Source organism: Vespa velutina, chromosome 2, assembly GCF_912470025.1.
Source record: "Vespa velutina chromosome 2, iVesVel2.1, whole genome shotgun sequence".
NCBI classification, from domain to species: domain Eukaryota; kingdom Metazoa; phylum Arthropoda; class Insecta; order Hymenoptera; family Vespidae; genus Vespa; species Vespa velutina.
Window position 1 is genome coordinate 8,737,091 of NC_062189.1, and position 27,478 is coordinate 8,764,568.

The following is a 27,478-nucleotide window of genomic DNA, read 5'->3' on the forward strand; positions in this document are numbered from 1 at the left end:
AGTAGTTTAAATAACTATAAAATAGCATAATAATTTTTGTATTTATATTAAAAAAAATATTATTTTGTTTCATAATTATTTAAACTACTGACTAAGATTCTATGCAAAACAATGAATTTTAGAAAAAATTATTAATATATTAATTTTTTTCTAACCATATAAATAATAAATATATCTTTTATCAAATAATGGTCCAAATTAAAAAAAATAACTTCTGTCTTAAAATTTTTTCTATCTCTTACAGTTTGCTAGTTACAATATAAAATGAAAAAATCATCGAATTTTCAAGTGTCTATTTTATTCCCTTGGAATGGATTTGAACAGTATAAAAAATTGAATAATGGATATCTATATATGTTCTGTATATTGTTCAAAGTTTCATAATTTTCTAAATTTCTGAATTGTAGATTGTAAACATAATAATAACATATATAATGTATATTTATAGGTTTATACATATAGATATGTATGTGTACATACGTGTAATAAACAATCTATAAAATTACCATAATATTTTCAGTTATGTTGATATAGGATTTTTGTTGACGCTCGAGAAGACTTCTAATCTCTTACACATGCCATTGTTCGATTAGATAATCTTCGTCTCTAATTATCAGAGTATCATTATCATGTATCAATGAATTAGTTTGCTCGTTCGGTACTAAAGAAAATAGAATTTCATTATATAAAAAGAGCTAATTATTAAATATTAAAATAAATATTAAAATTTTTAGAATTACATAAATTCGTTGGTTGTTTTCGACATTTGCGAATGATAACATATCCACTTATAGCTGCAGCTAGTATGATCGCTATTGTGATTGCTATGAGCAACTCCGTTATACCAAAAGAGCTTTTTAGTGTATTATTATGTGGTCTCCTGTAGCATGGCAACTCTGGAAACGCAGGATAGCTCGATTAGTTTTGTATTTTCACTTTGTGTTGCAATACAAATTGCTAATTGCTAGCTGTAGGCACCGTACCTGTACCAAGGAAACAAGCAACTGTTGGTATTGTAAGTGATTCATTCGAATGTACGACGAAACACAATGTCGTATTGTCAAGGGAGTTGGAACATTGATAACAAAGTGGCGCGCTATCGTAGCTTTTCATCAATGTGCTATTCGTCTCATTTATGATTGTAAGCCTATTAAACGGTTTGCATTATCGATATTTATATTATCGTTTATAAAATATGTTGGACAAAATACTATTTTATTCTTTCATAATATTCTATTAATTTTCATTAACAAATTCTTTTTAGTGGCGTTTTAAAGAAATGTTCGATAATTCGTAGCAATTAAACGATTAAAACTTAATATTTGTCTTAGGACAAATATTTTCTGTTCTTTTTATAAAGAATATAAAAAAGGTTTATTGCATTTAAAAAAATGCATGTTCTTGTGATACTTACGAAGAGAGGAGAGTCGAGTTGAGAGTTGTTTCGTAAACGCAGAGACTGGCTGCGTCACAATTTATACCGATCCATCCAAAAAAACAAGAGCAAGAGTTTTGTCCATCGAAGCAAGTACCATGTTCACTGCAGTTTTGAGAACACATCAAGGCACAAGCTGAAATATTGTTGTTTTTTATTTCGAAATAACCTTCGTTACATCGACAAGTATTCGATGCCATGCATGTTCCATTTAGACAAGAATTTTCGCAAAATGGCTCGCAAAGCGTTTCGTTTCGTAGAAAGAAGCCCTCGTAACAAGTACAAACGTTTGGTTTGGTGCAAGTGCCATTGATACAAGAAGAATGGCAAATCGCATCAACACATCGACTCTCCTCGTTTTTTTTGTATCCCTCGTCGCAGGTGCAAACATTTGGAGTCTCACACGTACCATGCTCACAGTTTATATCGCAAAAAGGTTGACAAATGTATTTACCTTGTATATTCGTGTTATGATACGTATTGTTGCATATACAATTATCAGGTGCGTTGCAATTGCCATTCAGATCACAGATTTTTTTACAAATTGATGTACAGGGATAATTATGTATGTTGTCTGGTATCACTTGTACCAACATTTTATCATATCCTTCTTCACAGATGCAAACATCAGGAAGGGCACATTTGCCCTTCACGCAATCTTTCTCACATATCGGAACGCAAGTAGTGCCATTTTTGTTATTCGATACCTGTCGTGAAGATCGAGATCGTTAGATTTATTTTCTTGTGGTCCACAATAAAAAACTATTTATTTTCTTAAATTTTCACGAATAAGATATTCTACCGCATTAATGTTGTTCGTTGTATCATTTTTCCCAACGAAACGATATCCTTCATGACAAGTGCAGCGATCAGGTGCGGTGCATTCAGCATTGAAACCACAAGGAGAGGTGCAAAAGGGTTTACAGATTGTCTTTGTTTCATCGTCTTCATCGAAGATGAATCCTTCGTTGCATTTGCAAATGTTCGGAGCAATGCAAGTTCCATTGAGACATTCAGGATCGCAATGTGGTTCACAGACGTGCACGGAAACGTTCGAAAATTTGTAGCCAACAACGCAGCTGCAGATTTCAGGTGCTATACAAACACCCATTACACACGATTGACTGCAGATTGGCTTGCAGTTACTTTCGTTGATTGGCTCATATCCGATGTTGCATGTGCAAACGTTGGGAGCTGTACATGTTCCAAAGAGACAATTGTGTTCGCATTTTGGAATACAATTGAACGAATCGTTGACATCGAGTTCGTAATCGTCGTAGCAGCTGCAGATGTCCGGTTCGACGCATTTGCCGTTGATACATTCGCGCTCACAAATTGGAACGCACATTTCCGATTCGTTTGATTTCTTATATCCAACATGACAAGCACAAGTATTCGGTTCAGAACAATAACTGTTATTAGGATTGCACTTGTCTTCGCAATTGGGACGACAAGTGTAGCCATCGGAATCTATGAAGTAATCCGGAGGGCAAACACAAACTTCGGGTTGAACGCATTCTCCATTCCAGCAACCATTCGAACAAATCGGTTTACAAATATGTTTCTGCTCTGTCGATATGGAGTATCCTGGAAAGCACTCGCATACGTTTGGAGCTTCACATAATCCGTTCTTACAGTTTGGAAAGCAATCCGGAATGCATTTATTTGATATCTCTTTGTATCCCTTGCAGCATTTTTCTTGTGTGTGATATGTCGGATAATACTGGAAACGACAAATCAATCACCATGTTGATTGGTGTAATTTTATGAGAATTGATTCATACGAACACGAGACGATACTCACTTCAATTTTATAATTAATGCGATGTCTTTTCTGTTTGTAAATTCCCAGTACACGGTGCCAGTATGTCTCATAATAAGGAACGTTATGGAATTGCATCTTTCTATCGTTAAAATCGATCAAATTTGATTTAGAAATTAAGCTCAAACTAAAGATGATTAAATAGGTTAATGATATTTCTTTCAAAAGAATCACTCACTGGGCACTGGTTGTTCATCGATGCAATCATCTAAAGTTGATAAAGATTTATGCACGTCTTACTTACGTTATGATTTCCAAGCAAATTGACTGGTCGTTTATGTCTTTCCAAGGAAATAGAGTCGATATTTTTGGCAGGTCGACCATCAAATAAACGATGACATATAAGGATGCGATATTAAATCTCATGTTCATGAAAGATATGCTTGGTACTATGATGGAATAATGTTTGTCTGGTAGCCAGAGAATATTTTCATGACTTTAAATATCGTTCATTTTATCTTACTTCGGTTCTTTGTGAAATCATTCAGTGTTATCCAAATGCGACAGGATGCTTTCAATTATCGTTTCTCGGAAATTCTTCATATAGTAGAAAATAAATCACCGGAAGCAGACTATCTTGGGTTTTATTCTTTATATTATTCTTTTTCATTATTTGATGAAATTTTTAATGTTTTTATACTGTTGTTTACTTTAATTTCGTTTATGTATATAATAAAAATGTATTGCATGATGTACGATCCATTATTATTTAACATAGCTTATTTATTTATTTTAATGATTTTATAATTTCAGGTATAACATTTATATAAAAATGACACAATTATGTGAACAATATATCTTGCGCAGATTCACGAAAGAATTTCTATTTTTTCTCTCCTTCTATTTCAATGGATCTTCGATGGCACTATTATTAAAGGTTAGTGTTTGGAAAATAGGTTAGGAAAATTGGAAAGGATAGTGTTTGATATTTAAAATCTAGGACGACTTATCTGTAATAAGAATATGTATTAATAAATTGATATAAGTACTCTGTACAAATTATTCAGTTTAAATATTAATTTTAATAATTAAATTTACTATTTCATATTTCTTAAAATAAAAAAATTATTTACTTACTCTTTTAATTTTTAAACTTATAACAAGCAATACCAATCGAAGTGATCATAATTAAAATGGCTACTCCCCCAACGGCGATGCTAACTTTTATAACTTCTCTTATGGGACTATACGTTATGTAACACATTGAATCTTGAAAATAGAAGAAATGTGTGACATTTAAAATTCCTTTTGGCTCATTAAATCAAATTAATTTTTTGTCATATACCTGCGTCGACGAGACATACGGCTGAGTAATTTTGTTCCCTGAAGATATTGTATTGAAATTCGAAACAAATTGTCTGATTATTGACTTCGCTCAAGCATTGCTGGCAGGTTGGATAGGTTTCACTCATTAATATCTTTGGATAATTTTGTTCTTTTATAATTGATAATCTGTAGGGAAGCGATAAAAAAATATAATTTGTAAGTCTTGAGTTGAGATTAAACTTTAATGTTTCATTAGAAAATACGTTTAAAGATAAAAGCTCAGTAGATATGTTGTACATTTTATTCTATTCAAGCTTGAAGTAAACCTTGGAATAATAGGAAAAGACAAAGACAGTACTCACGTTTCATATGCTTTGTATTCCTCTAAAATGTCGACTATACAAAAAGTCGGCTCTTCGCAGGCGGTTCCATTCCATCCGAAAAAACAATCACAGTTACCTTGCTCATCAAGACAAATGCCATTCTTGTTACAAGCATTTTTGCAGGCGTTAACGCATATTGAATCGCTATCATTGCCGTTCTTTATAAAACCGTCGTAACAATGACAGTCATTTGGCGCTACGCAATTGCCATTAGTGCAATTATTTTTGCAATATGGTTCGCAAGTTATATTTTCCTCCGTTAATACGAAGCCTTCGTCACAACTGCAAACTTCTGGTTCTGTACAGGTTCCATTACCACAATCAACTGAGCAATAGGCTACGCATGAGCCGTTTTTGTTGTTAATGTAGCCTAGTTCACAGTTACAGGTGTTAGGCGAAGAGCAGATACCATTTTTGCAGTCGAATTCGCAGATCGGCTCGCAATTCATAGAATTGTTATCATAGTATGGATGATAACCTTCTTTGCAAAGACATCGTCCTGGGACTTCACAAATGCTGTTAGGAGGACAAGCAGGCTGACAGTTCGGTTCGCACTTAGACGAATTCTTTTTGTTTGTTGTTAAAACATAATTTTCATCGCAAGTACATACGTTAGGTGCCGTGCAGCTACTATGCGACCAACAAGAAGGTTCGCAGATTGGTTTACAAACATTGGACTCGATAGAATTCAATTTTTCGTAGCCTATATTGCAACTGCATTCATTTGGAGTATTGCAAAATCCGTTAATACATTCTTCATTACAAATCGGCTCACAAGTGTAAGTTAGATTATTATTCCCTATATTATCTATCGTTAACTTGTATCCATCATTGCAGATACATTCGTTAGGTGCCTTGCAATGGCTATGTAATGAACAAGTGGGATTACAGACTGGTATGCAAATGTTGTTTATATCGGAATGTTCATATCCTAACAAGCAACTACAGTAATTTGGTGCCGTACAAAATCCATTAACGCATACATTTTCACAGATAGGTTTGCATATCGATTCTTCATCGAAGTAAATAGCTTCCTAAGAAAAGAGAAAAAGATAACAGATAAAAATATTTTTCCATCGGTAACCATTTATCGGTATAGTAGTTCGTCTTACGGTGTTATCGGCGAGCGAATATCCCGCATGGCAGGTGCAAATATTAGGTGCGGTACATTCTCCATTTGGTTCGCATGGACTATTACAATGAGGTATGCAAATGTGCAAGCTTGTCTCATCGCCTGTCACTTGAAATCCTTCATGACATTCACAAACGTTAGGATGTTTGCAAAAGCCATTAATACATGCCTTTGGACAGATCGGCTGGCACACGTTCATCGAATCGTTAAGAAAGCCATAACCCTCATGGCACATGCAAGTTTCAGGTGCGATACAAATACCCATATGACAAGACTTACTACAGATTGGCTTGCAATAGCCTTTCTCGTTTAAAGAATAACCTTGATCGCAGGTACAAATTCCTGGTGCGGTGCAAGTGCCATCTACGCAGTTGTCGCATACTGGTTTGCATGTGAACTTATCGTAAAGATCTACAGAGTATCCCTGATTGCAAGTGCAGGTATCAGGTGCTGTGCAGTTACCATTGATGCACGGTATGCTACATATAGGCACGCAGGTCGTGTAACCGATATTTTTTTTATTTTCGTATCCTTCGCGACATGTACAGACATCTGGCTCCGAACAGTATGCAGTTTTCAAATCACAGTTTGGATTGCAAATAGGTTCGCAAGTAAATTTGTCTAACTTCATCTGATAACCAGGATTGCATGTACAAACGTCGGGTGCCGTACAATGACCATGCACGCAGGGATGTTTGCAAACGGCCACGCAAACTGGGTTGTGAGAGTTTATTAATTGGTATCCCTCGTGACAGGAGCAAATGTTAGGTCTCACGCAATCACCGTGACCACAATCATGGAAGCATATGGGTACGCATTTCTCGTTCTGTTGCTTGTACATGTCACAGCATATTTTCTCTGTTTTCCATGCCCAGTAATACTGAGAAACGGTAATTTATTTATTTCATGATCATCCGATCATCTAGAAAACATTAATGAGAGTTCTCTTACCTCAGTTCTATAGTTCCATCGATACTTTGTTGTGTAAAAGATTCCCCATTTTTTTTCTCGATAACTTTGCAGGTATGGAACACTTTCCGATTTTCTATAACTGCAATGGAAATATAACCGATGCGACGTTATCTCCGATGAAATCTGGCAATAAAAGTTTGTTTTACCTGACGAGTTTAGTGCAGTATCCTTGATTGTTAAGTTCAGAATTTTCTATAGAATATTCGATTACCACGATGAATATACAAAGAAGGAAGAAGAATAACGAATTCATTTTTTGATCTTTTTCTTGTTTAATATAATTATTAATAATTGACTTGTTATTTGTTTTTATAATTTTATTGTGTATCGTACAAAAGACTATTGGAGAGTGACACGTTGTGACTTTGCTTCTACTCATCAGGCATCATATCTCTTACTATCGGTAACAAGCAGGATGTTACATGTCACTTGTTATCACGGTTATTTTAAACTATTCCAAAGATCCTTGAATACATTATAACCTCTTTTTTAAACCGAATAGAAATTTAAAATGAGATAACGATCGATGTCACGTATACACATTTGGAAAATTACATATACAAATCACAATTGTAAAAACGGAGATGGGATTACGATCGATAAGATCTTTTGCATTTTGACCAGAGGGTATAAGATTCATTAGTTAGAATATTATATTCTTGATAATAATCTCTCCGAGTTGACTCGACTCTGTTCGGTAGAATTGTTTGGATAATAGCAACGTCGTAATTTCGTAAACTAAGCTTAATTTTAAATTAATAGCGTTTCCGATATCTACTGACTGCTAGGTAAAGGTTCCTTGGAGGATTTTGGAACGGTGCAGGATGCGTAGCACAGGTATGAGAAAGAATCGATAGATTTCCATCGACGCGATTTGAATTGACCACTTTGTAAATAATATTTCTAATTTTTTAGATATAATAAAGGAAAAGAAACTATTTAATTCAATTAATTTAACTTTGAATAATGTTCTGTTCATCTCTTCCTTTCTACTTCAGGCAAAGGAGTCTAATAATTCGGTATACATCTTTGTCTACCTTTGACACCGAGATCTTTTTTGTAGCCGGGATTGCAGATACAATGATTTGGTGACGTGCAGACTCCGTTGGAGCAACCACCAATGCAAACGGGCACGCATCTTGTTCGCGTCAGATCATTCTGTTCGAATGTGTAACCGTGTCTGCAGGTGCACTGATTGAAACCAGTGCATTCGCCATTCAGACAAGGTAAATCGCAAATAGGCTCGTATTGGTTACCGGTTGGTTGATCGACCGGTCGTCCGTGTGGTGATTGATTAACCGGTTGTCCATAGGTTGGTTGATTAACTGGTTGTCCATAAAGTGGTTGATCCGGTTTCCCATAGGGTGGTTGATCTGATCGTTTATCCAGTAGACATCGACCCGTGTCTGGTTCTGATTTAAATCCTGGTTCGCATTGACAACGATTGTAACCAATACAAATGCCGTGATCACCGCAACCGTATCTACATTGATTCGATACGGGATCTGGCGAACATCCACCATTTGAGTTACGCACGTAACCTTGGATGCAGTTGCAAATACCGGGTGAGATACATTGACCACCGTTGCAGCTATTCTGGCAATAAGGAATGCAAGATTCTCGTTCATTCGGTGGATTGGTATACCTAAAAAGATCGAGATTAGGCATGGGCTTGTAGTAAGAATCTAGATAAAAATTATAAGAAGAAAGCCATAAGAAAGCTCACCCTTCATAACAAGTACAAATACCGGGTGCGGTACATTCGCCATGGGGGCAGCCACCCTCGCAGACAGGAACACATTCCTGAAGATTGTTTAATACGTAACCAGATTTGCATCTGCAAACGCGTGGTGCGATGCAATCACCGTTTCTGCAACCACCGGGACAGATCGGCCTGCATTCACCATTCACTTCGTCATAGCCCAATTTACACGCGCAAACGTTCGGCGAAAAACAATAAGCATCTTTTTGACATGACTGCAGACAAACAGGCATACAGACTCCATTTTCAGGAAACCAGCCGGATTTGCAAGTGCATTGATTTGGCCCTGTGCATTCGCCACCGAAACAACCTTGCTCGCAATGAAAATCGCAGTTGCCATTCGTAATGTTACGCTTGTAACCCTCGCAGCAGTCCAAGATCGTTATGAATCCATGACTATGAGCCTGATTTTACAGAAAAGAACAAAGAAGTTCTTTCTTCAGTTTCAGTTTTAGTACGAACATCACAAATGAAAACGAAAATACTCACATAATCCTGATTGTCCTGTGGCAAAGGGATTGTATTGTAAGGCACTCCGCTAGTAGTATTATAAGCCAATGCATGATTGTATCTAAACATGAATAGTGTTTTTGGAACGCATATAATATAAATATTCTCGCGTGTCAGAGATTGCCTAACATTCTCTCGATAAGTAAATGAGAAATGCGTGAAGGAGTACGCATCATGCAACCTTGATCTCGATTTGTATTTTTTGCGAATATTTTATTGGCAAACATTCTACTTTATTTTTTTTTTTGATTAACATTTATTCAGTATCTTATAAAATTTCAAAAGAGTTGTATTCTTAGATTTTTTAAATCACATTATACGATATACTTACATAGACACATAGTATCATAATGTTTATTTGAAAGATAACATTATTTCAATACAAAAATATACATTACATGGTTTATGAGTGAAATATTAAGGAAAGAATAGAAAATCAAACATCTTCGTTCTCGAAAAGAGTTACAAATGTTTCACTTACGGTACTGTTTTGTAGCAAAGCACATTATTGTTGTTCCCACCGTACTGATTAGCGCTCGTTGGATAGCGAGGACGATGGCCACCTTTGACGCCGTCGACTGCCCAGGTGCCAGCAACTACGAGAGATGCGAATAAAATCGTACCGATCAGAAATCGCGTCATGTTGAATAAAATGCGATCTGAATAAGACTGAGATTTACATACGTCTTTCGTGTTTTCGATTGCTCTGCTAACGCAATCTATTCGATAAGAACAATATACAGAGGTCATCATTTTTCACATCTTTAGCAAGAAATTGTATAAGATGTTTCTAAAATAATGTCATCAAATTTATTGGCTTAATCTAATAATACAAGGCTTTGTACTCGGTATTATTCATTATATTGTAGATACGTTCCAAATTATTTCATATATATGCAACTGAATACTTAGGACCTCTTTTAGCTTTAAAATTTTTTTAAATCTTACAAATTTCTTATAGATCATCTTAGAAATAACTTGTATACTACATGAGCAATTCTGCTATTCGCGGAAATGTTTATTGATCTCACTGTGTCTTGGTCATATGTTGAAATTATTCCATCTATCGGGATTTTTAATCGAAAAGGAAAAAAAGAACTTCGCAATATAAGGAATTTTGATTGAAGCATTATCGCTTTTTTATGCATCAATACAATTTTTTGGTCTTCCTCTTATTTATTTTCTTTTTTTCATTTTTTGATGATAACTGGGAAGGACATAGGGTGATGAGATAAGATTCGAATGCATAATGACAGTTACACTGCCCTAGTTTTCATACATCGATAAGGAAAACTCATACGGAATTAGTCGAATATATCATAAATTAGATACATACATATGTTATATAAAAACGGTTTTAGTTTTCGTTATAATAAAAAATTAAAAATATAATAAGATATTTATACGAAGTAAATAACATAATCTATTCTATTGTATATATACGAATTTCGAAATTTTCGATTTTGAATTTTTAATTACGAGACAATATAAAATAAGTATTACATTTCTGAAACTACATCTACTGTTTATCTATAATAACGAACACTGACGACTTCATTACAAAATCCTGTCACTGATAAGACTGTTTATATAAAATGATGATTACGAATAGTAATTAGAAATATTAATCATCTTCAAATACGACATAACATTTTATCTCTCCTTCAAATAAACAGCGTCTAGTTTTGATTCAATGCATGTAGCTCGAAAAAACACTTGGACGTAAGCTTATGAAAAAGAAGAAAAATAAAATAAATAACGGAATTAGTTTCTTTGAACTCTACACGTTTCACTGAGTAAATTTATTACTCGTAAGGAAGTGTATTACTGTTCGGACTGTTAGGGAACAGTCATCGTCGTTATTTAATTTTTTATTACTTTCTCGAATCAATAATCAATAATTTACGTGCAACCTTGCGCGTTCAATTGCTATGCGTAAAGACGAAAACCAGTTAGGTCAGATTTTTCTTGGAGAATTTTGTTTTGAACACATTTCTGGCACGTATATATGTATATGCATACATATACTTTTCTGTTTATCCACACCTAATATTTAATTAATGAATGATTTGTTTTATTTCATATGTATTTCTACGAAGGAAGGATAAAAAGAGAAAAAGAAAGAGAGACAGAGAGAGAGAGAGAGAGAGAGAGAGAGAGAGAGAGAGAGAGAGAGAGAGAGAGAGAGAGAGAGAGAGAGAGAGAGATAGTCAAGTAGAGACTTAATCATATTCGAGCTGATCACGTGCTTTTACGCTCGCAGAAGCCAGTCGATTGCAAAGGAATCTCGTCATAGAGGTGTTCGCCGTTCGACTCGAAATCCGTGTGTAGGCGTAGCAAGGTCGTCGGTGGCCTGTCATAATGATCTTCTTGCAGCAGCTCTGAAATAGGGAAACGGTGAAAGTCGATTTAGAACATAATTTCGATTATTCGTAGTATAATTGTTAAGAATATTTCTCTTTAGCTTACCACGAAGATGACCGGATATTCGAAGGCCGATCGTTGCGGTACCATTAGCGTAACTATTTACGGGTTCGATGTTTATACTAGCTGGTAAGATTGTACCGACTTGTTCAGAATTTGAAAAGAAGTCTGGATTCGTACGTACAGGTATCTCTTAAACATTATCATAATTTGTTAAATATTTTGATAGCACTTGTGTGCTTGTGTAGGGATATGTAAAAAATATTAAAAGCATAACTATTGACATATTGATCCTTGAATTTCAAGGGATTTAGTTTTTTTTTAATTCAAATTCATTATAAGGTAATCTTTGCAAAAACGAGCAAAGTTATTAAAAGTCATCAAGTGAAGGTTTCGAGAGAAATGATTAAAGTCAAGGACGTACAGATTTCACTGGCAAGTTTTATCGCAAAAGGAAGCGTGAATTACGTATCAACAGAGAGAAAACGTCGTAACGTCATTGACATAACTTACGAGGTAGAGCACTATCAATGATCGTTGAAATTCTTCTGGGTGGTCGTTGCTTCTCGCTTTCATGCTCACTATTTTTCTCCTTTTCGTCGTTGTAGATAGAAAGTCGTACTGTCTCAAAAAGTTTTGTCCTTGTGTGTATGATCGTCATAATTGCGATTGACATTAGACTAAGAAATACGATCGATGCGATAATAATCAACGCGACATCCAATCGGATTGATGCCGCTGGTGTAACATTTTCTGTCGAAAAGGCAAAATACAAATCGACTTCAGCTTTATTTTTTTTTACGTATATACGAACCTTTATGAATAGTTTTGACATAATCAGTTTTCAGTGGTAGGTCATCACGAAGTTCTCCCTTTTCCTCCAAATGTCTCAAAAAGGTATCCTTTAATGCGAACTTACTTCGATCTTTTGTCAAGATAGTTTTTTGTCGTTCCGGAACAGAGACAAGGACGATCAACGGTCGAATCGTGCTGGTGCTCGTGATATCATTTTCTTGATTATGCGTTTTAATTTTAACATTTGAATCCGTTTGAGAGATTGGTTCGCTGTTCGTGTTTTCGAAACTACTATCCGTGCTCGATGGTGTAACATAATTATCCCATCCTATGAACGCGATTGTTGGAAACTACTTGGGAACTAATAAAAGCTCTTACAGTATCTAATCATGATAATTAAAAGTTATACAGAATGAGTCATGTAACTTGGTATCAGTCACTACTTTGTCGATTTTAAGGTCGAAGGAAATAAAAAAAGAATTTCTTGTGTTAAGAAATGATAAGTTCACAAAAATATTATTTTACGTAATTCATTAATTTATAACAAGTTACAATGATTCGTTAAGAGCTTTTATTATCATCGTATAAAAAATGTATACCTTCTTCCACGATATGGTCGGTCGTCCAAGAAAGGCCCGTCGTTCTTTTTTTGAATTCTATGATTTTCGTACTGAATAATTGAACTGCATTTGTGGTTTTAGATGTAGAATGTATGTCGGTAACTGAGAAAGTACAGTGTCCGGTTTCAGGATGGCAATGGTTAATATGTCCCTTACAGTTGCAGAAGTTTTTACATCCTCGACCCCAGCGTTGTGGTGGACAATTTTGTTCACATCTAACGATAAATATTATGATCATCCATATTATTCTATTTAAAATAATTTATAGAATACGATACAAATGTTATAAGGAAACGAAACGCCGTTGAATAATAACGATTCAATATTACCTTGGTCCCCAGAAACCTGATGGGCAACAAGTACCATTTCTGAAATCGCAAATAACATCTTCGGCGCATTCGCATTTCTCCATGCACTGCACGCCCCATAATCCTGGAGGGCATTCTAGAAAATAGTCTGAAAGTTTTATTCTTTGGACGTTTATAATTATACTTGACGTTCCAATATTTATCTATTTATTTATATGTATTTCTATATTATTTTTAATTGTTGAAAAAATTTTTCAAAATTCAATAAAAGATTTCGGTCTTATTTTATCACGATCGAACAATCGTATTTAAAGTTTTAACCGATTTTTGTTTACTTCTGTAATGTCAATTCTCTTTGAATCGTTTCGAGTCGAGAGAGTTCCACTGTGTTCAAGCTTCTCGAAACTCGTCGGGAAAGTGAGGACTTCGTAACTTCCGTGCATCCGTAACTTTCAAAGAGTCCTCGATCGTGGATATAATATTTATCCAGACGGATCGCGAGTGCCCACAACGCGTTTTAGTAACAATATGCGTGGATCTATTGAAATATGCTTTGGCAATAACAACAGATATACATAACGGACATCGAGCAAAGAATATTCTTGCTTCTTTCAGGCAAACGCTATTACAAAACGTGTATGCGTAATGTGAAAAAACGTTCTATTCTTGGCTTGCTATCGCTTCTACACGTTTTTCCTTCCTCTCTTATTATGCAGCGTCATCGTGGGAAATACGTCTCTTCACTTTGAAAGAATCGACATCAAAATTGTTGCTTCAATCGACTCAACGCGAAAGAAAGAAAAACAAGTTTAAAATTTACACAGATTAATGTGCATCAATTTTAATATGGTCGACTTTCTAAAAGATCTTAATTTACTTATTTTTTTTTACTCGTCGCTCAAGGTTTTTCTCCTTTAGCCTATCAAAATCAAGATAGGGATGCAATTGCGAAAGAGATTGTTTCTTATTACTCATAGCACACCTTCGGTGCTACATATACGCTAATTATTCACATTCCAGCGTTTAACGCGACATTAACGTTTAGACTATATGTGCGGCATGTTCTTTATACAGAAAGAAAATTGTGACATTAGAATGAGATGCGTACTTTTAAAATGCTGTAAATTGTTAAATGGATCAAATACTTTTGCGCAAGAATTTCGCGAATTGCAAAAAATTGGTCTATTCTTGGACTACTCCCGCTAACGATACTATATATAAATTTATAATGAAATATGTTGAATAACGCGTCTAGAATTAATCTTTGAGTGATTAGAGTTCTTTAATTAGTATAAATTTCGCGTTAAATCTGAGAATATTCTAATATTCGAAATTTTCTTATTATTTTAATAATACAGCTGTACATTGTATATTCGTATAGATACGAACGTCAAGTTAAAGAAAATATACTGCAAGTTATCATGGACGGCCAAGCCATTGACTTTTTTATTAAGAAATCGTTCTAGCAACGATGACGTACCGAGCGGAAAAACTCTCGTTTATCGCGATTCGCGTTTGAACACGCGTATTTTAAAAAGCATTTTTTTCTTATTTTCTCTATTTTAAGTTGCTTTGGCAATCTTCATAATTTGGGAAGGTCGGTTCGTTTCGCCGAGCGTGAAATTTATTCGTCCTATCGTGGTAAAGCTTTGTGTGTTTTATATTAATCGGATATATTCACAACTTCGGATTGTTCTCATTCGAGCATCGAAAATGTTAACAAATAAATTTGCGAAAGCTGCTACACGAAATGATTGTTTTTTAGCCAAGATTTTTCCACGATATTTTTAAGCGTCGTAATGAAATTACGCGTGTTCCTGTAAATTATTTTCATCAGAGGAACGGCGGATTATGCAGATTTCCTTGATTATCCGACGTTAATTCGAGCTTAGTAGGTTAGCTCGAAAGTATTGAATCCAATCTAAACACGTCAGAGTTTTGCTTTGTAGTATCGTGTTTCTAATGTTACTCAACGTCGATGAATTTGCTTCTCGCAATCTTGTCCCTTTGCACGCTGGACCGATTTAACCAATCGATCATGTTACGATAGTTGTGAAAGGTATCATTTATATATTATATTTTTCAATATACATATATCTACATATCTATATACGTAATAACTAATTCAATAACTTTTCATAAAATAGTTATATAAATATCTTAAGACGAAAATATCATTTCAAAGTAGCAGGATTTTCAAATTGAATGATTTATTGTATAATCGTAATTCATAATCGTCCAGTATGAAATTTATAATCATCCATTTGGACCGTTACCAAACATTAAAGTATTTCTGTTGTGTAAGAAAGTCTGCGAGGCCCGATTGATGAAATGATGATTCTATAAAGTGTTTCATTTTAAACAATATGACCAAATATATCCCATTTTATTGATTGTATAACCAAATATTTCAAATGAAAATTGCTAGGTTTCGAGAGGGAAATATAATTCATATTGCAGATATTTCGTAGAGAGTGCTGTTGTCAAAATGTGAAAGTTATAACAATATTTTTAAATGGAAATGGATATTTCAAGTCTATAACAAAAATAAGATAACAAAAATTATAGAAAATATCAATATAAGTTCGAAAGGTATCTACATTATACCTTTTTATTGATATTTCAATATCAATAAAATATAAAGTATAAAGTTATAGCGTCTTGAAATTTAACAAACTGTATAAACGCAATAATTTCATTAAATTTCCTATAAACATCTGATAACCAATGAATTTATTGATAAATTTTTTTTCTTGTTTTTTTTTTTTATCTATTTATTTATTTTTATTCATGCATTTTTATAGTTGCAATTATATAAAGCACAATGCTCTTCAACAGTCATAAAAAATATTATTGTGATTATACAGTTTATTAAACTTCAAGGCGTTATGACTCAATGAAATATCGGTGAAAAGGTATACTACAGGTATTCCTTGAATTCGTATTGATATTCTATATAACACTTGCTCGACTGAAAATATCGATTTCCATTTAAAAAAAGATGTCATGAGTTCCGTATCTTGACAATAGCGCTAGTTACAAAATAACTGTAATAAATATTATATTTTCTTTTTAAAACCTAACGTCTATTATTTGAAACATTCATTTATACAACCAATAGGATCTGAGATATTTGTTCATATCGTTTAAAAAGAAATACCGTGTATAGATCCTATCTTCTTTAAAAATCTCCTCATTATTTTTTTTCTTCTTTTTTTTGCTCAAATAAGCGGTGCTAGAATTTAGTATAGAGATATTTACATCTATATCTGATTTTTTTTTTTCACTAAGCTGTGTTATTAGAAGGCGTGAAAGAGAAAGAACGAAGACTGATAAAGAGGTTCGATGCTTGTCACGGTTGGAAACGGTGGGAGATGAATGAATAGCGTAATCTTTAAAGATATGAAACGGCAACTTTAATCTTTATTTTGTTTTATTTGAGAGAGAAGGAGAAATATGCGGAAGGAAATAATTATTATCTCTAGTTATACAAAGGTATAGAAGTTTGGTATTTCTTAAGTACCTTATTATAACTAATCTAAATATATTAAACTTTTTAATGAATATTACGTTCTATTATACTTCTATTGTTTTCCATCTTATTAAGACTCACCTTTCGAACAATCCGTTCCTTGATATCCTGGATCGCATTGACATTTGTTCGGTGAAATGCAAATACCCGCGAGGCAGTTCTCGCAAAAAGGCACACAGCTCGCGTCACCGTCCTTCTTGTCACGAATTTCTAGTTTGTAACCCTCGCAGCACTCCTTCACCTTCCTGGTCTTGATTTCCGACTACAAAAGAATTCCATTCATTCAAACGCTTATCTGAACATTTCTATCTTCTAGATCAACTGTCGATTGCTTCGGTGTACTTATATCGATATCTTCGACATTTTATCGATTTGTTTCATTTCCCGCGATCGAGTAATTTTCTACAAGAAAATAGTCTTAAGATTCTGATTCTGAAGAGTAAGAGGGAAAAAAAGAGAAAGAAAGAGACAATGAGATAGATAGATAGATAGAGAGAAAGAGAGAGAGAGAGAGAGAGAGAGAGGAAGAGAGAGAGGAATAGAGAGAGGAAGAGAGAGAGCGTATCCGTGTAACGGTTTAGTAATCTCTCTTAAGTGGATATCACTGGAGGAGGCTATAATAGATGTTTATAAATAACTCGTTAAAGACGGCAACTACGTTCGTTACATTCCTTGTCCATCATCTTTTTTCGTCCGATCGTAATTTTATTCTGCCTTCGATTACGCCCACGTATATAAAATATACTATTGCATATATTACGAAAAAGTCGAAGTAAAAGGATTTGTTGGTTTGCATATTATTTGAGGAATTTTATAGTAAAATCTTCGTATTTACGTAATTTTATATGCTTGATTTCATGTATGTAGTAACCTACATGTTGCTAAACTCAAAAAAACAGTCATCCTTTTTTTTATGCTTTTAAGATCAAAAGTAATAGATAGTAATATGTTCTAATTTCTGAAAAGAAGAATTATGAAGTACTACTTTTTACCTTTGTGAGCAGAATGTACTGATCCTTTTTTGAAGATTAAAATCATGTCTATCTAATTGCAACCTATGCTACTCTGTCATTGTGCCGATTTTAAAGTGAAAGTGGAGTAGTCACTCTGCTCTATTACGGAATACATACATACATATGTATGTATGTATGTACTTTCCATAGATTTCAATATACTTACTCAATTATCTTATTTATTTCTGCTTTAATATTGGTTAAATTATATTTTTAAATATTGTACACTATTTTTAAAAACAAGAATTTTTCATTTATAATTTTGTAGCAATGCTATCGAATGAGAAATTTCATTAAATCGTAGTTAGACGAATCCTGTTGATTCTAGTTATTAAATCTTGAACGAAAAGTGAACCGTACTGGATATAATGAGAATATATCGTAATTTCTCCTAGATTTTTATTTTGATACAGTTAAAGGGAAGGGTTAAATGATCTTATCGTCGAGAATAACGTAATTTTTGACAATTCGATACAGATTCGAAATTGATCCAAGTGATTGAATTTTTAAATCCTGAAAATATTCTCGTCCCAGTTAATTTCAGCAAAAAAAATTATAAAAAAGAAAGAATGGCATCACCTCGATTACGTTATTCTCTTTATCTTCAAAGACCGAACTATTTAGTTTTTGTTCTTTTCATTTACGACTTCTGATCATTCCATTCTCCTGTGTTTTTCGAAAGATTCTGTCTTTTTTTTACAGGAAAAGTTTAATAATTCTTCACGTTATTTTCTGTAACGATCTTTTACGCGTGGAAAACGTTTATGGTTGTACTTTATGTTACAAGGATCTCTCATTCTACGAATGCCACGGTCGAATAATTATCTATCGGTGAACGGTCCAGATGGGCTGTTAAAGACAGAAATTTTGTAAGAAGCTCGTTCAATGTGCATGACTATTACAACCTAGAATTACGAATTACGTTATCGATTCGATTCGTTTCGTGTCATATCCAGCTTAGCGCCGCGTCTCACAATACTCATGCTAGATGTAATATCTGCTCAAGATTTTGTTGTATGTAAATAAGACCTTCGCCAGTTGCTTGGCCGGCAAGAGGCCGATGAAATTATGAGAGCGTGATCAATCTAATACTTTAATATGATTGTTTCGTCAGATGCATTTTTCATCGAACTAATCTACTTAAATTCTTACTTTTCTCCTTTCTTATGTCGTTTCATTTATGTTCTTTTATATGCGTTCTTCGATGTAAGAAGAAATCACTTTGTACAGCATTAGATCATTATCCTTTTAATCGTCGAGATATAATGGATCCGATAAAATCGTGCACTGTGTTCCGGCACGACGAGAAAATTTTTCTATCATTTTTTTTTCTTTTACTAAATATAAGACGAAGAAATCGTGTTGTTCGTATAGTCCAAGTTTAGACAAACGTTTGGTATATGTTGTGTACATTTCCCGTATTAATCCTCGTTCATATGCAATAAGGAAAAGTTCACCGTTATTTAATTGCAAAAGTTACTTGAAAAATTAAATTCTCGATGTTTCTAAGATATCGATAACGTAAGTATCTTATGTATAAATAACAACAAGAAATGCAATATATTTGAGACACAACTTTCGTTTGGAGTACCTATTCTTTCTATTTATATGTTCGTGAAGGAATGCCTTGTACGATCCAAGATTTTTCATTTTTAGCTCGATTACCTTCTCTTTTTTCTTTTCTTTTCCTTTTATTAAATTATAATATGTGGGCCGATTATGTTATGTACGAATCGCATGTTCTTTAAATTCTTCTGGTACTTTACTTTTGGCAATAACTTTAACGATATAGAGAAATCGAATCGAATTAGGTTGCAAATCTTATTGTGCAAATGATCTTTCACGAAAAGATCAATGCGTAGAACATAAAAAAAAATCTGCTCTTAAATCCACTTTTTTGTCTCACACGTAACAAACTCTCCTTTCTCTTCTTTCATCTTTTAAGTTATCGTATATCTTGTCAGGAACACTTCGTCATTCAGATAATTTTTGCGATTAAAACAAAAATTTAGGATGATCATATTTGAAATGCAAAAATGATGAGCCACGTAGGTGTCTTCCTCTAAAAATTTGATGGACTCATAATGATTTATATTCGTAAATTCGTTTCTCGAATGTAGTTACATAAATACTGAATAAAATGAATAGCCTTTCGAAATTCTAGAAAAATACGTGGATGAGCGTTTTACGTTTTTAAAAAATCACATGTCTCTTATTGGATAAATGGAAAGAACTTTTGAAACGGTAAGATATTTCGTGATTTTACAGAAATAATATATCCAAATACTAAAAAGACGTGTAATATAGAGCTGATAGTTGAATAATAATATTCTGGACTCGTAAGTTTTTTCGATTTATTGAGAAGCCTATACTGATACGTTTAGTATAAATAATATATGTATGTATAAAAATGCTATGCATTTATAAAAAAAATTCTGAGATTAAAAAAAATATGTCAACAAATTATTTCATTGTATTTTTTTTAACTCGATTTCATAACTTCTCTCTTATCCTTCGCTCTATGAGCTCCGTGCCTACAAGGCGCGGCTCCTTCTCTTCCTTTCTTCGTTTCTTTTTATTTGTTTAATTAGACATTCGAAGCAGCCGTTTTCCCCGTAAGGCATAATTAACGCATTCGACCACGCTCGAGTTAACGAAAGAGATGACGCTGAATGAAAAATACAGAGAAAGAAAGAGAAAGAGATAGAAAAGAACGATAAAAAGAAAGGAAGTTTCATCAAACATGATATGAGCGATTTTATCATAAGGAAATATTTTATAATTTTGCGTGTCGTAACTTTTTCTTACACACTTATTTGCATCATTAATTGTTTAATCGAACGACTTCAGCCTAATAGACCATCGAGAGCCTCTCGTTAAGTGTCCGATCGATTTTCTTGTTATATAACGTTTCGAGGACACGTTTACCGTACATATCTATGTATATCGAAACGAGCCGAGCTCCGAAGCTTTCTAGGAAATGGAATGTTTGCTCCAGTAACATCGAGCTCGACGCTTTATACGAAAGTAACCGGTGGAATTACATTATGCTGTCTCTATAATGAACGGATTGCTTGATTAACGATACAAGCGAAGAGAGAAACAGAGATAGAGAGAGAAAGGAAGAAAGAGAGAAAAAGAGAGAGAGAGAGAGAGAGAAAGAAAACTTAGACGTAAAATTCTTAGAGGCACATACGTATAACACGGGTATGCTTAAGACATTAAGATTGGATCGAGAGAAGTTTCTTGAATCTTTTGGCATTAAATAATGATTCTTTTTCTTATTTTGTTTCCTTTCGTTATTAAGGGATTTTCTATAATGTATAATTTTATCTATTACGTCTTTAAGATTAGTACTTCTTTAATATTAATTGTCTAAGATTATCTGATAGTATATGATTTAATATATCTGATGTCGTTTACCTTTATTCGATATCGTTGTCTCATTTCTGTTCGCGTTCTAGGACATCTCGGTGGTACTTGTAGGCACCACGTAAATGTGTTTACGACTACTGGTTGTACGTATGTTTCCATCGAAGTGACCGTGTAACTGTAACGTTCGATTAATTAACCATTAACCTCTTTGGCGATTCCCTTATCAGGACGGCTGTAGTGCCACGCGAACGCGACAAGGTGAACATGGAATAGAATATCTAGTGAAGCTAGCCAAGATCAGTGTTAAGGTTCTTTCGTATCAAAGCTATTAAGCGAGTAGATATAATTACACCTTTTAGATATTATTGATTATAAGAAATTTAATTAAGTATACACATTTTTCTCTCTCTTCATTATATGTTTTATAACTACTCACTTTTCAGTTCTGGTACAGATGTGGTCAGTCGACAACGCATATGACGCTTTTATCGTCCAGAGAAGAAACAACCACTTTCCAAAGACGTTCATTTCCAGATACGGCAATACTACTTAAAATTCATAATTTCTTTCTTAATTATTCTTTTCAAATAAAGTTGATTAGTTTTCCCGAATGAAGATTATCCCTGAAACATGAAATTCATGTGAACAAATAAAATACGAGATACTTCGTTTTTTGAAAGCATTAAGGAAGAATGATATTGATCTTGTCAATGGTCTTTGAATACTTATGAGATATCTCGTTACTATCCGTAATGCGAGACGCGGTAAAGGTGCAATGTTACGCTTATTGCTTGTTCTTTGGGAGAATAAAAGGAGAAAGGAAGAGAGAGAGAGAGAGAGAGAGAGAGAGAGAGAGAGAGAGAGGACAGAGAACCATTGAGATTTTGCTAGGGAAAGTGTGCCACCCGCAAAACTCGCGACGGATTTCCTGGTAGAACGGTAGAAACCGAATGGTTGGGGAAAGTAGTAGAACAGTGGATAAGGTAATTTGGAGATTTTGAAAATATATTTTATGGTAATTAAAATTTTTTATACATAATATTAGTTATGTCAGAAATATTTATAGTAAAGATAACGAAGATTCTATTGTATTTTTCGTTAACAAGTTACTAAATGCATTTCGCATACTTTATCTGGCATCATGAAACATTCGTAACGAAGCCACAAACACATAATTCTGCTGGGAGATCAAACATACTGATAAGCTATTTTAGATTCGACGCGCAGTACATTAAGCAAATTTAACTGTACGTTAGCGTACGCTATCAAATTTCGGCCGACAGGACGCACGTGCAATAAACTAATTTAAAGTTAGCAATATTTGTTCCTTCGTATGGATCTAACGAGAACAGTGAATGATTTATCACACGTGCTATATTAGAGCAGTAGAAAGTACATTGATACTCACAGATAGACAAATGAAGATTATCGTGGGAATTGAAACGGGGACGCTATTTAATTTTTTAAACCGATCGTGGTCATGGCACCGGAAACACTGAGGTACGACATAAATACGAGGCGCGTCCGTTTGAGGGATCATTTTCAAAGGGTGTATTCCGACGGGAAGTACGGACTTGATGGATAATTCGAGTAGGCACGACACTTACGAAGGGGACATCTTAATCGTTTTCTTATCAACGCTTGAAGAAGAAAATGAGCGTTACATTCCACCGCACCTTTTCTGTCCGATACTATTACTGTTAACTGATATTATCAAGTATTTTTCATACATTACATGTATTAATTACACACATACTCTTTGATATTTCCCTGCGTCGTGTCAGGTGCATTTTCACCTGAAGTGTTTTGACACTTTCGAAATTAATTTTATTTTACATAACGATCCGTCCTTAACCTTTTTAATGTTATGATCTTGTTCAATAAAGGCTGTATCGTTTTTACGTCGTTCTTTTTGGTTCAACGAATGGATTCGTTGTAAATGAACAAATACGTTCAAAACATGTTTAATTATGTGAGATAATAATTAAAGTGTTTTGGTGCGCTTTAGAGATCGTTGTATCAAGCGACAAAGTTGTGTCGGCTGAGAGAAGAAAAAAAAATATCTCGGTGACATTTAGAGTCACCGAACGTATATACGATAGCTGTATATTTCGTGAGAATTGCTTCTTGATCTTTTGTATGATATTCCATATACAGAATCGCGCGCATTAAAAAACCAAATCGAATTCACGTTTGCATGTTTCATGTCTACGAGAGTATAATTCAACTTTCTGCCGTTTCTTCTACTCTTACTCCCACTCTTTTTTTGATGCGTCAAATGTGTTCTGGTGGGGATTTTTGAATCTAGTCGGAAAATTAATTAATGAATATACCAGTCTCAAGTAGCCCGAATTAAAAGCTTCCATGAATTCGTATTCGTTACTTTAATTTTATTATTTAATATTTCCGTTAACGATAGCTCGGAATAACTTTTATTATTTTGTTAATCCTTTTATCGATATCGTTTACCAAGAACGTATCTGTACTTTTTAATAATCATACTTACGTTCATTGATGTATGCAAATATATTAATGATATAATCCAAACAAGAATCACTATTCTTTATGAAATTTTTTATAATTGCTTGAGCCACTAATTGAAACTTATCATTATTGGTACTTGACCTCTAATGAAACTATCGAATCCATTTTAAAGGAAAGAAGAGAAATCACAAATATTTTGGGCTTGTCAGACGAAGTTCGTACGTTGGATTCGCGAGTTGATTCAGAACTGCTAGCAGAAACATAACGAACAATTGGCGTGGTCGACACTTGGAATGCACTTGTGGCACAATGAACTCCGACCCTCTCGCAACGATCAGGAGGATGACGATAAAGACGGGATACGAAGAGAAAAAAGAGGGATCGGCTTATTTCGGAGGGGGATACGATTAACAGAAAGGGACGAAAAGGGAAACGATACTCCAAACAACGCTATGCACATTAAGGATATCCTGTGGAGACAGATTTTGCTTGAGAAATAAGAGTTCCTTTTGTTTGTTTCTTTACTTTGTACTTTCGCTTTTATACATATCCTTTAATCTACCGTTCGTTTATATAACGGATTTTAAATTCCTGTAAATATTGATAGTACCGAGTATTTTTCATCATGCATATTACATATGCTATGCAATCTATATATTACGAAGATTGTTAAAAGAGATTCTAATTAAGAACATAATTGGATAACATGTAATAAATAATTACTTGTAACTATCTCTCTGTCTAGTACCTTTACTTATATGTTAAGAGAACGAATGAAAATTATTTCAATGGTAGTGCAAGATATTTTACTCAAAAAAAAAAAAAAAAAAAAAAAAAAAAAAAAAAAAAAAAAAAAAAAACAAAAAAACGTTTATATACGTGCATCGAAGAAAAAAATTAAAACGATCGTTCGATTTTAACGATCAATAGAAAAACTCGAAAGTACTTTCCGAATAGTTCGAAGGACAACGCTCGAACATTCAAATCCTCTTATTCTAACTCGTTTTGACTCTTAGGAAAGTACATAGTTACGTTTGAAGAAAAAGAAGATAAAATCCGAATAGACAAGCGAAAGTGAAGTTGGGCTTCTCGTCGGTTGTCGGACTGTGACTACGAACAAGCAGACTAGTATAATAGGATGATTGGTCAGGGCAATTCCCTCTTTTCTTCTTCAATTCTCGCGGCACGCAATGAACCGGACTCTCAACGTTGCAACGTTCAACGAGCTATCGGTCGTTTAATCTTATAAGCCGAGAATAATGCCTTCCTCCTACGGACATAGACTAATTAGCTGTCACGAAAGAACGATCGGTTGTTCTCCAATGTTCGAATAGTTAATTCGGCTATAATTTGTTTAAATTTATAAAATATTTCGTAATTCGCATTTCAATGAATATATAATTTCGAAATAAGTAAACTTTGAGATAAGAAGATTTTCGGTTTTCTTATCTTATTATTTACAACATATGAAAATGCAATGTAACGTGTTTTTTCTATTCGCCTGATTCCATTTTCTTTAAGACTACCCATTTTTATTTTCTCGTGAATTTTTTTTCGAAGATGAGATTCGATTGATATCATTTCGTGGAAATATTTCGAGAGGAGAAGTTTTTAATTTATTCCTACTACTTGACCTTCATGTTCTTTTATGTTCAACGAAAGAATCCTTTCGCGACTTTAGCGATGAGACGATAAAATTAATGTAAACACTGTCGTCGACATAATGTCTGGATTAATTTCTTGATTGGTTTATATATTTTGTAATAGTCTTATAAAATTAAACATTATGGAGGAAGTCTAATAAATCTTCACTTTGGATTATTTCTTAGATTTAATTGTAAATAAAAAATAATAGCGTTTGATTCGAGAAGCCACAAATTGAATTTATACGAATTTCGTCGTCGTGAAATCGATGTAAGTATAATCGACAGATTATAGTTACGATATTAAAAATAGTTAAAACGTTTCCGTTTAGAAATACTAAAAGCGAAAGTACTTTTTCTAATTTTATTTATATAGTTGTTCCTTTTTATTTAATTTCTTCTTCTATCTATCTATTTATGTAATAAAACTATTAACGAAAGGCTGTTTTGGGGTTTCTCTAGTTGTAAGAATATTTAATAGAATTGACGTTAAAGATAAACGAATAAGAAAGTTTCTCGTAAATACCATACGAAAAATGAAATTCGATCTAACAGAATATTTTCTTGTCGATTTTGTCTGTTGTTATCGTAACGTTTTGTCGATGTACGGTACCACTTTTTGTTGACAAAAATCAACATATAAAATAGAAAATACATGGTTGAAAGGTACCTCTTGCATAACGATTGCGTCGATTAGAGATCATTCGACGTAGTCGTTCTGAGATCGTTTAATTAACGCCTTGGCGGATTGCGTGATCTATACGCGATTTGTAAGAATTAAAAAAATAGAAAGTGAGATTCGAAAAAAGTTTCTGTCTATAGATGTACGTATAAACTTATCTGCCTTCTCATCTCATTTGACTATTAAAGAAGACAACGTATGAGATCATAAAGACGACTCGTTAGAGATACGATTGATTTTACTTGTCTTCGATAATGGTCTAAAGTATAAGCACAAAGTTATTGACTATTAATAAGAAATTAATTACATTCTTTTACCATATGGGTAATATATCGAGAAATTTTGTTTTCGTTAGGTAAGTGTTCGATAAATTTATTAACTTGTGCATTAGTATTCAATAAATAAAATTAAAAAAACAATTTCGAACGGAACGTAAGAATTCTACTCTTCTTTCGGCCTTGACTTTTCGACGGAAATTCCAACAACTATCCAAACGACATCATAAAAGCGACATCATAAATTCCAGCGTTCAGAGCAAATCGTTCGAACGATATTAATAAGACGATTTTTAACATTTTTGAAAAATCATATTGTTCGATTTTATTAGGAGAAGTTAATAAATAAGCTCGTATTGAATATAGCAGTTTACTTGAAACGACAATTTGAATAATGTCGTTTATCACGTTATGGATATATTCGAAGAAAAATATATGAGACACATTTAGAAAAATGAAGTAGGCGGTCAGATTATATTGTTTGTTAAAAAATTTTATTTTTCTATGGGGAGACAGAAGAAGCGGAGACAGGATCCGAGAAAGTTGCTCGCGCGTGGACTCGATTGGAGACAGTGACATTGGTTAAACAACGCCGAGAGCTGTGTGATATTACGCAAGGTGAGCATTGTTTCTTTGTAACGAGCCATCGTAATAAGTCTCATTATCTTTCTAATAACTGATATTAACTTAGTGGATATATCTTTGATATGTTAGACTTATGGGCCACTAGTTTCATGAAATGAGCATACATTTAAGGTATACGCTCTAATGATTGATAAAGATCCGCGTTTCTCAAAAATGCGATTACAATGCTTCGTCTTTTATTATATTTTTTAATCGTTTACGCGAGAATATATAAAGCGGATTTCTTTTATTGAACATTTCTTTCAATAATTTTATAATTAATTGTTAGTTATTCATTGAAATCAAGCGTATCGATAAAGTGATCGACATTAAAAATGAAACGTATCAATAAATCCGCCTTAATCTCGTTTCGTTGTTGTGGAATCGACGAAGACTCCTTCATTTCCCGTTACTTTCTTTT

At 33.7% G+C, this 27,478-nt stretch overlaps 2 protein-coding genes across 3 annotated transcripts; both read right to left on the minus strand.

Annotated features, from left to right (window-relative positions):
* Window positions 1-507: 507 nt before the first annotated feature.
* On the minus strand, window positions 508-9,980 carry LOC124946982. Its single transcript, XM_047488511.1, has 18 exons — window positions 9,764-9,980; window positions 9,262-9,343; window positions 8,737-9,176; window positions 8,022-8,655; window positions 7,789-7,913; window positions 7,157-7,381; window positions 6,990-7,089; window positions 6,019-6,918; window positions 4,886-5,940; window positions 4,543-4,709; window positions 4,340-4,466; window positions 3,502-3,693; window positions 3,240-3,384; window positions 2,238-3,158; window positions 1,415-2,142; window positions 984-1,147; window positions 741-896; window positions 508-661 (listed from the first exon to the last, which is right to left on the minus strand). The coding sequence occupies exons 1-18, from the start codon at window positions 9,922-9,924 to the stop codon at window positions 570-572; spliced, it is 6,414 nt and encodes a 2,137-aa protein (XP_047344467.1). The 5' UTR covers window positions 9,925-9,980; the 3' UTR covers window positions 508-569.
* Window positions 9,981-11,531: 1,551 nt separating this feature from the next.
* LOC124946614 (multiple epidermal growth factor-like domains protein 11) lies at window positions 11,532-24,483 on the minus strand. Of its 2 annotated transcripts, XM_047487505.1 has the most exons (11): window positions 23,856-24,477; window positions 22,758-23,653; window positions 21,786-21,972; window positions 21,398-21,524; window positions 17,043-17,223; window positions 13,451-13,577; window positions 13,101-13,336; window positions 12,521-12,829; window positions 12,220-12,459; window positions 11,752-11,896; window positions 11,532-11,663 (listed from the first exon to the last, which is right to left on the minus strand). In XM_047487505.1, the coding sequence occupies exons 3-10, from the start codon at window positions 21,875-21,877 to the stop codon at window positions 11,856-11,858; spliced, it is 1,353 nt and encodes a 450-aa protein (XP_047343461.1). In that variant the 5' UTR covers window positions 21,878-21,972; window positions 22,758-23,653; window positions 23,856-24,477; the 3' UTR covers window positions 11,532-11,663; window positions 11,752-11,855. The 2 variants fall into 2 exon arrangements, with proteins under 2 accessions (XP_047343461.1, XP_047343462.1); XM_047487506.1 differs by lacking the exons at window positions 11,532-11,663; window positions 11,752-11,896 and having other exon boundaries at window positions 12,246-12,386; window positions 23,856-24,483.
* Between the last annotated feature and the right edge of the window lie 2,995 nt (window positions 24,484-27,478).

Bases quoted from the DNA above. Each gene is read 5' to 3' on its own strand.
- LOC124946982 (XM_047488511.1), bottom strand. From the start codon at position 9,924: ATGACGCGATTTCTGATCGGTACGATTTTATTCGCATCTCTCGTAGTT. The intron at 9,177-9,261 runs GTGAGTATTTTC...CTGTAAAATCAG, and splicing joins CACAGGACAATCAGGATTAT to GCTCATAGTCATGGATTCAT. The intron at 3,385-3,501 runs GTAAGTAAGACG...AATCATCTTTAG, and splicing joins ATTTGCTTGGAAATCATAAC to TTTGAGCTTAATTTCTAAAT.
- LOC124946614 (XM_047487505.1), bottom strand. From the start codon at position 21,877: ATGAACGTCTTTGGAAAGTGGTTGTTTCTTCTCTGGACGATAAAAGCG. The intron at 21,525-21,785 runs GTGAGTAGTTAT...CGAACGTTACAG, and splicing joins ATCTGTACCAGAACTGAAAA to TTACACGGTCACTTCGATGG. The intron at 13,337-13,450 runs GTAATATTGAAT...ATTTATCGTTAG, and splicing joins TCAGGTTTCTGGGGACCAAG to ATGTGAACAAAATTGTCCAC.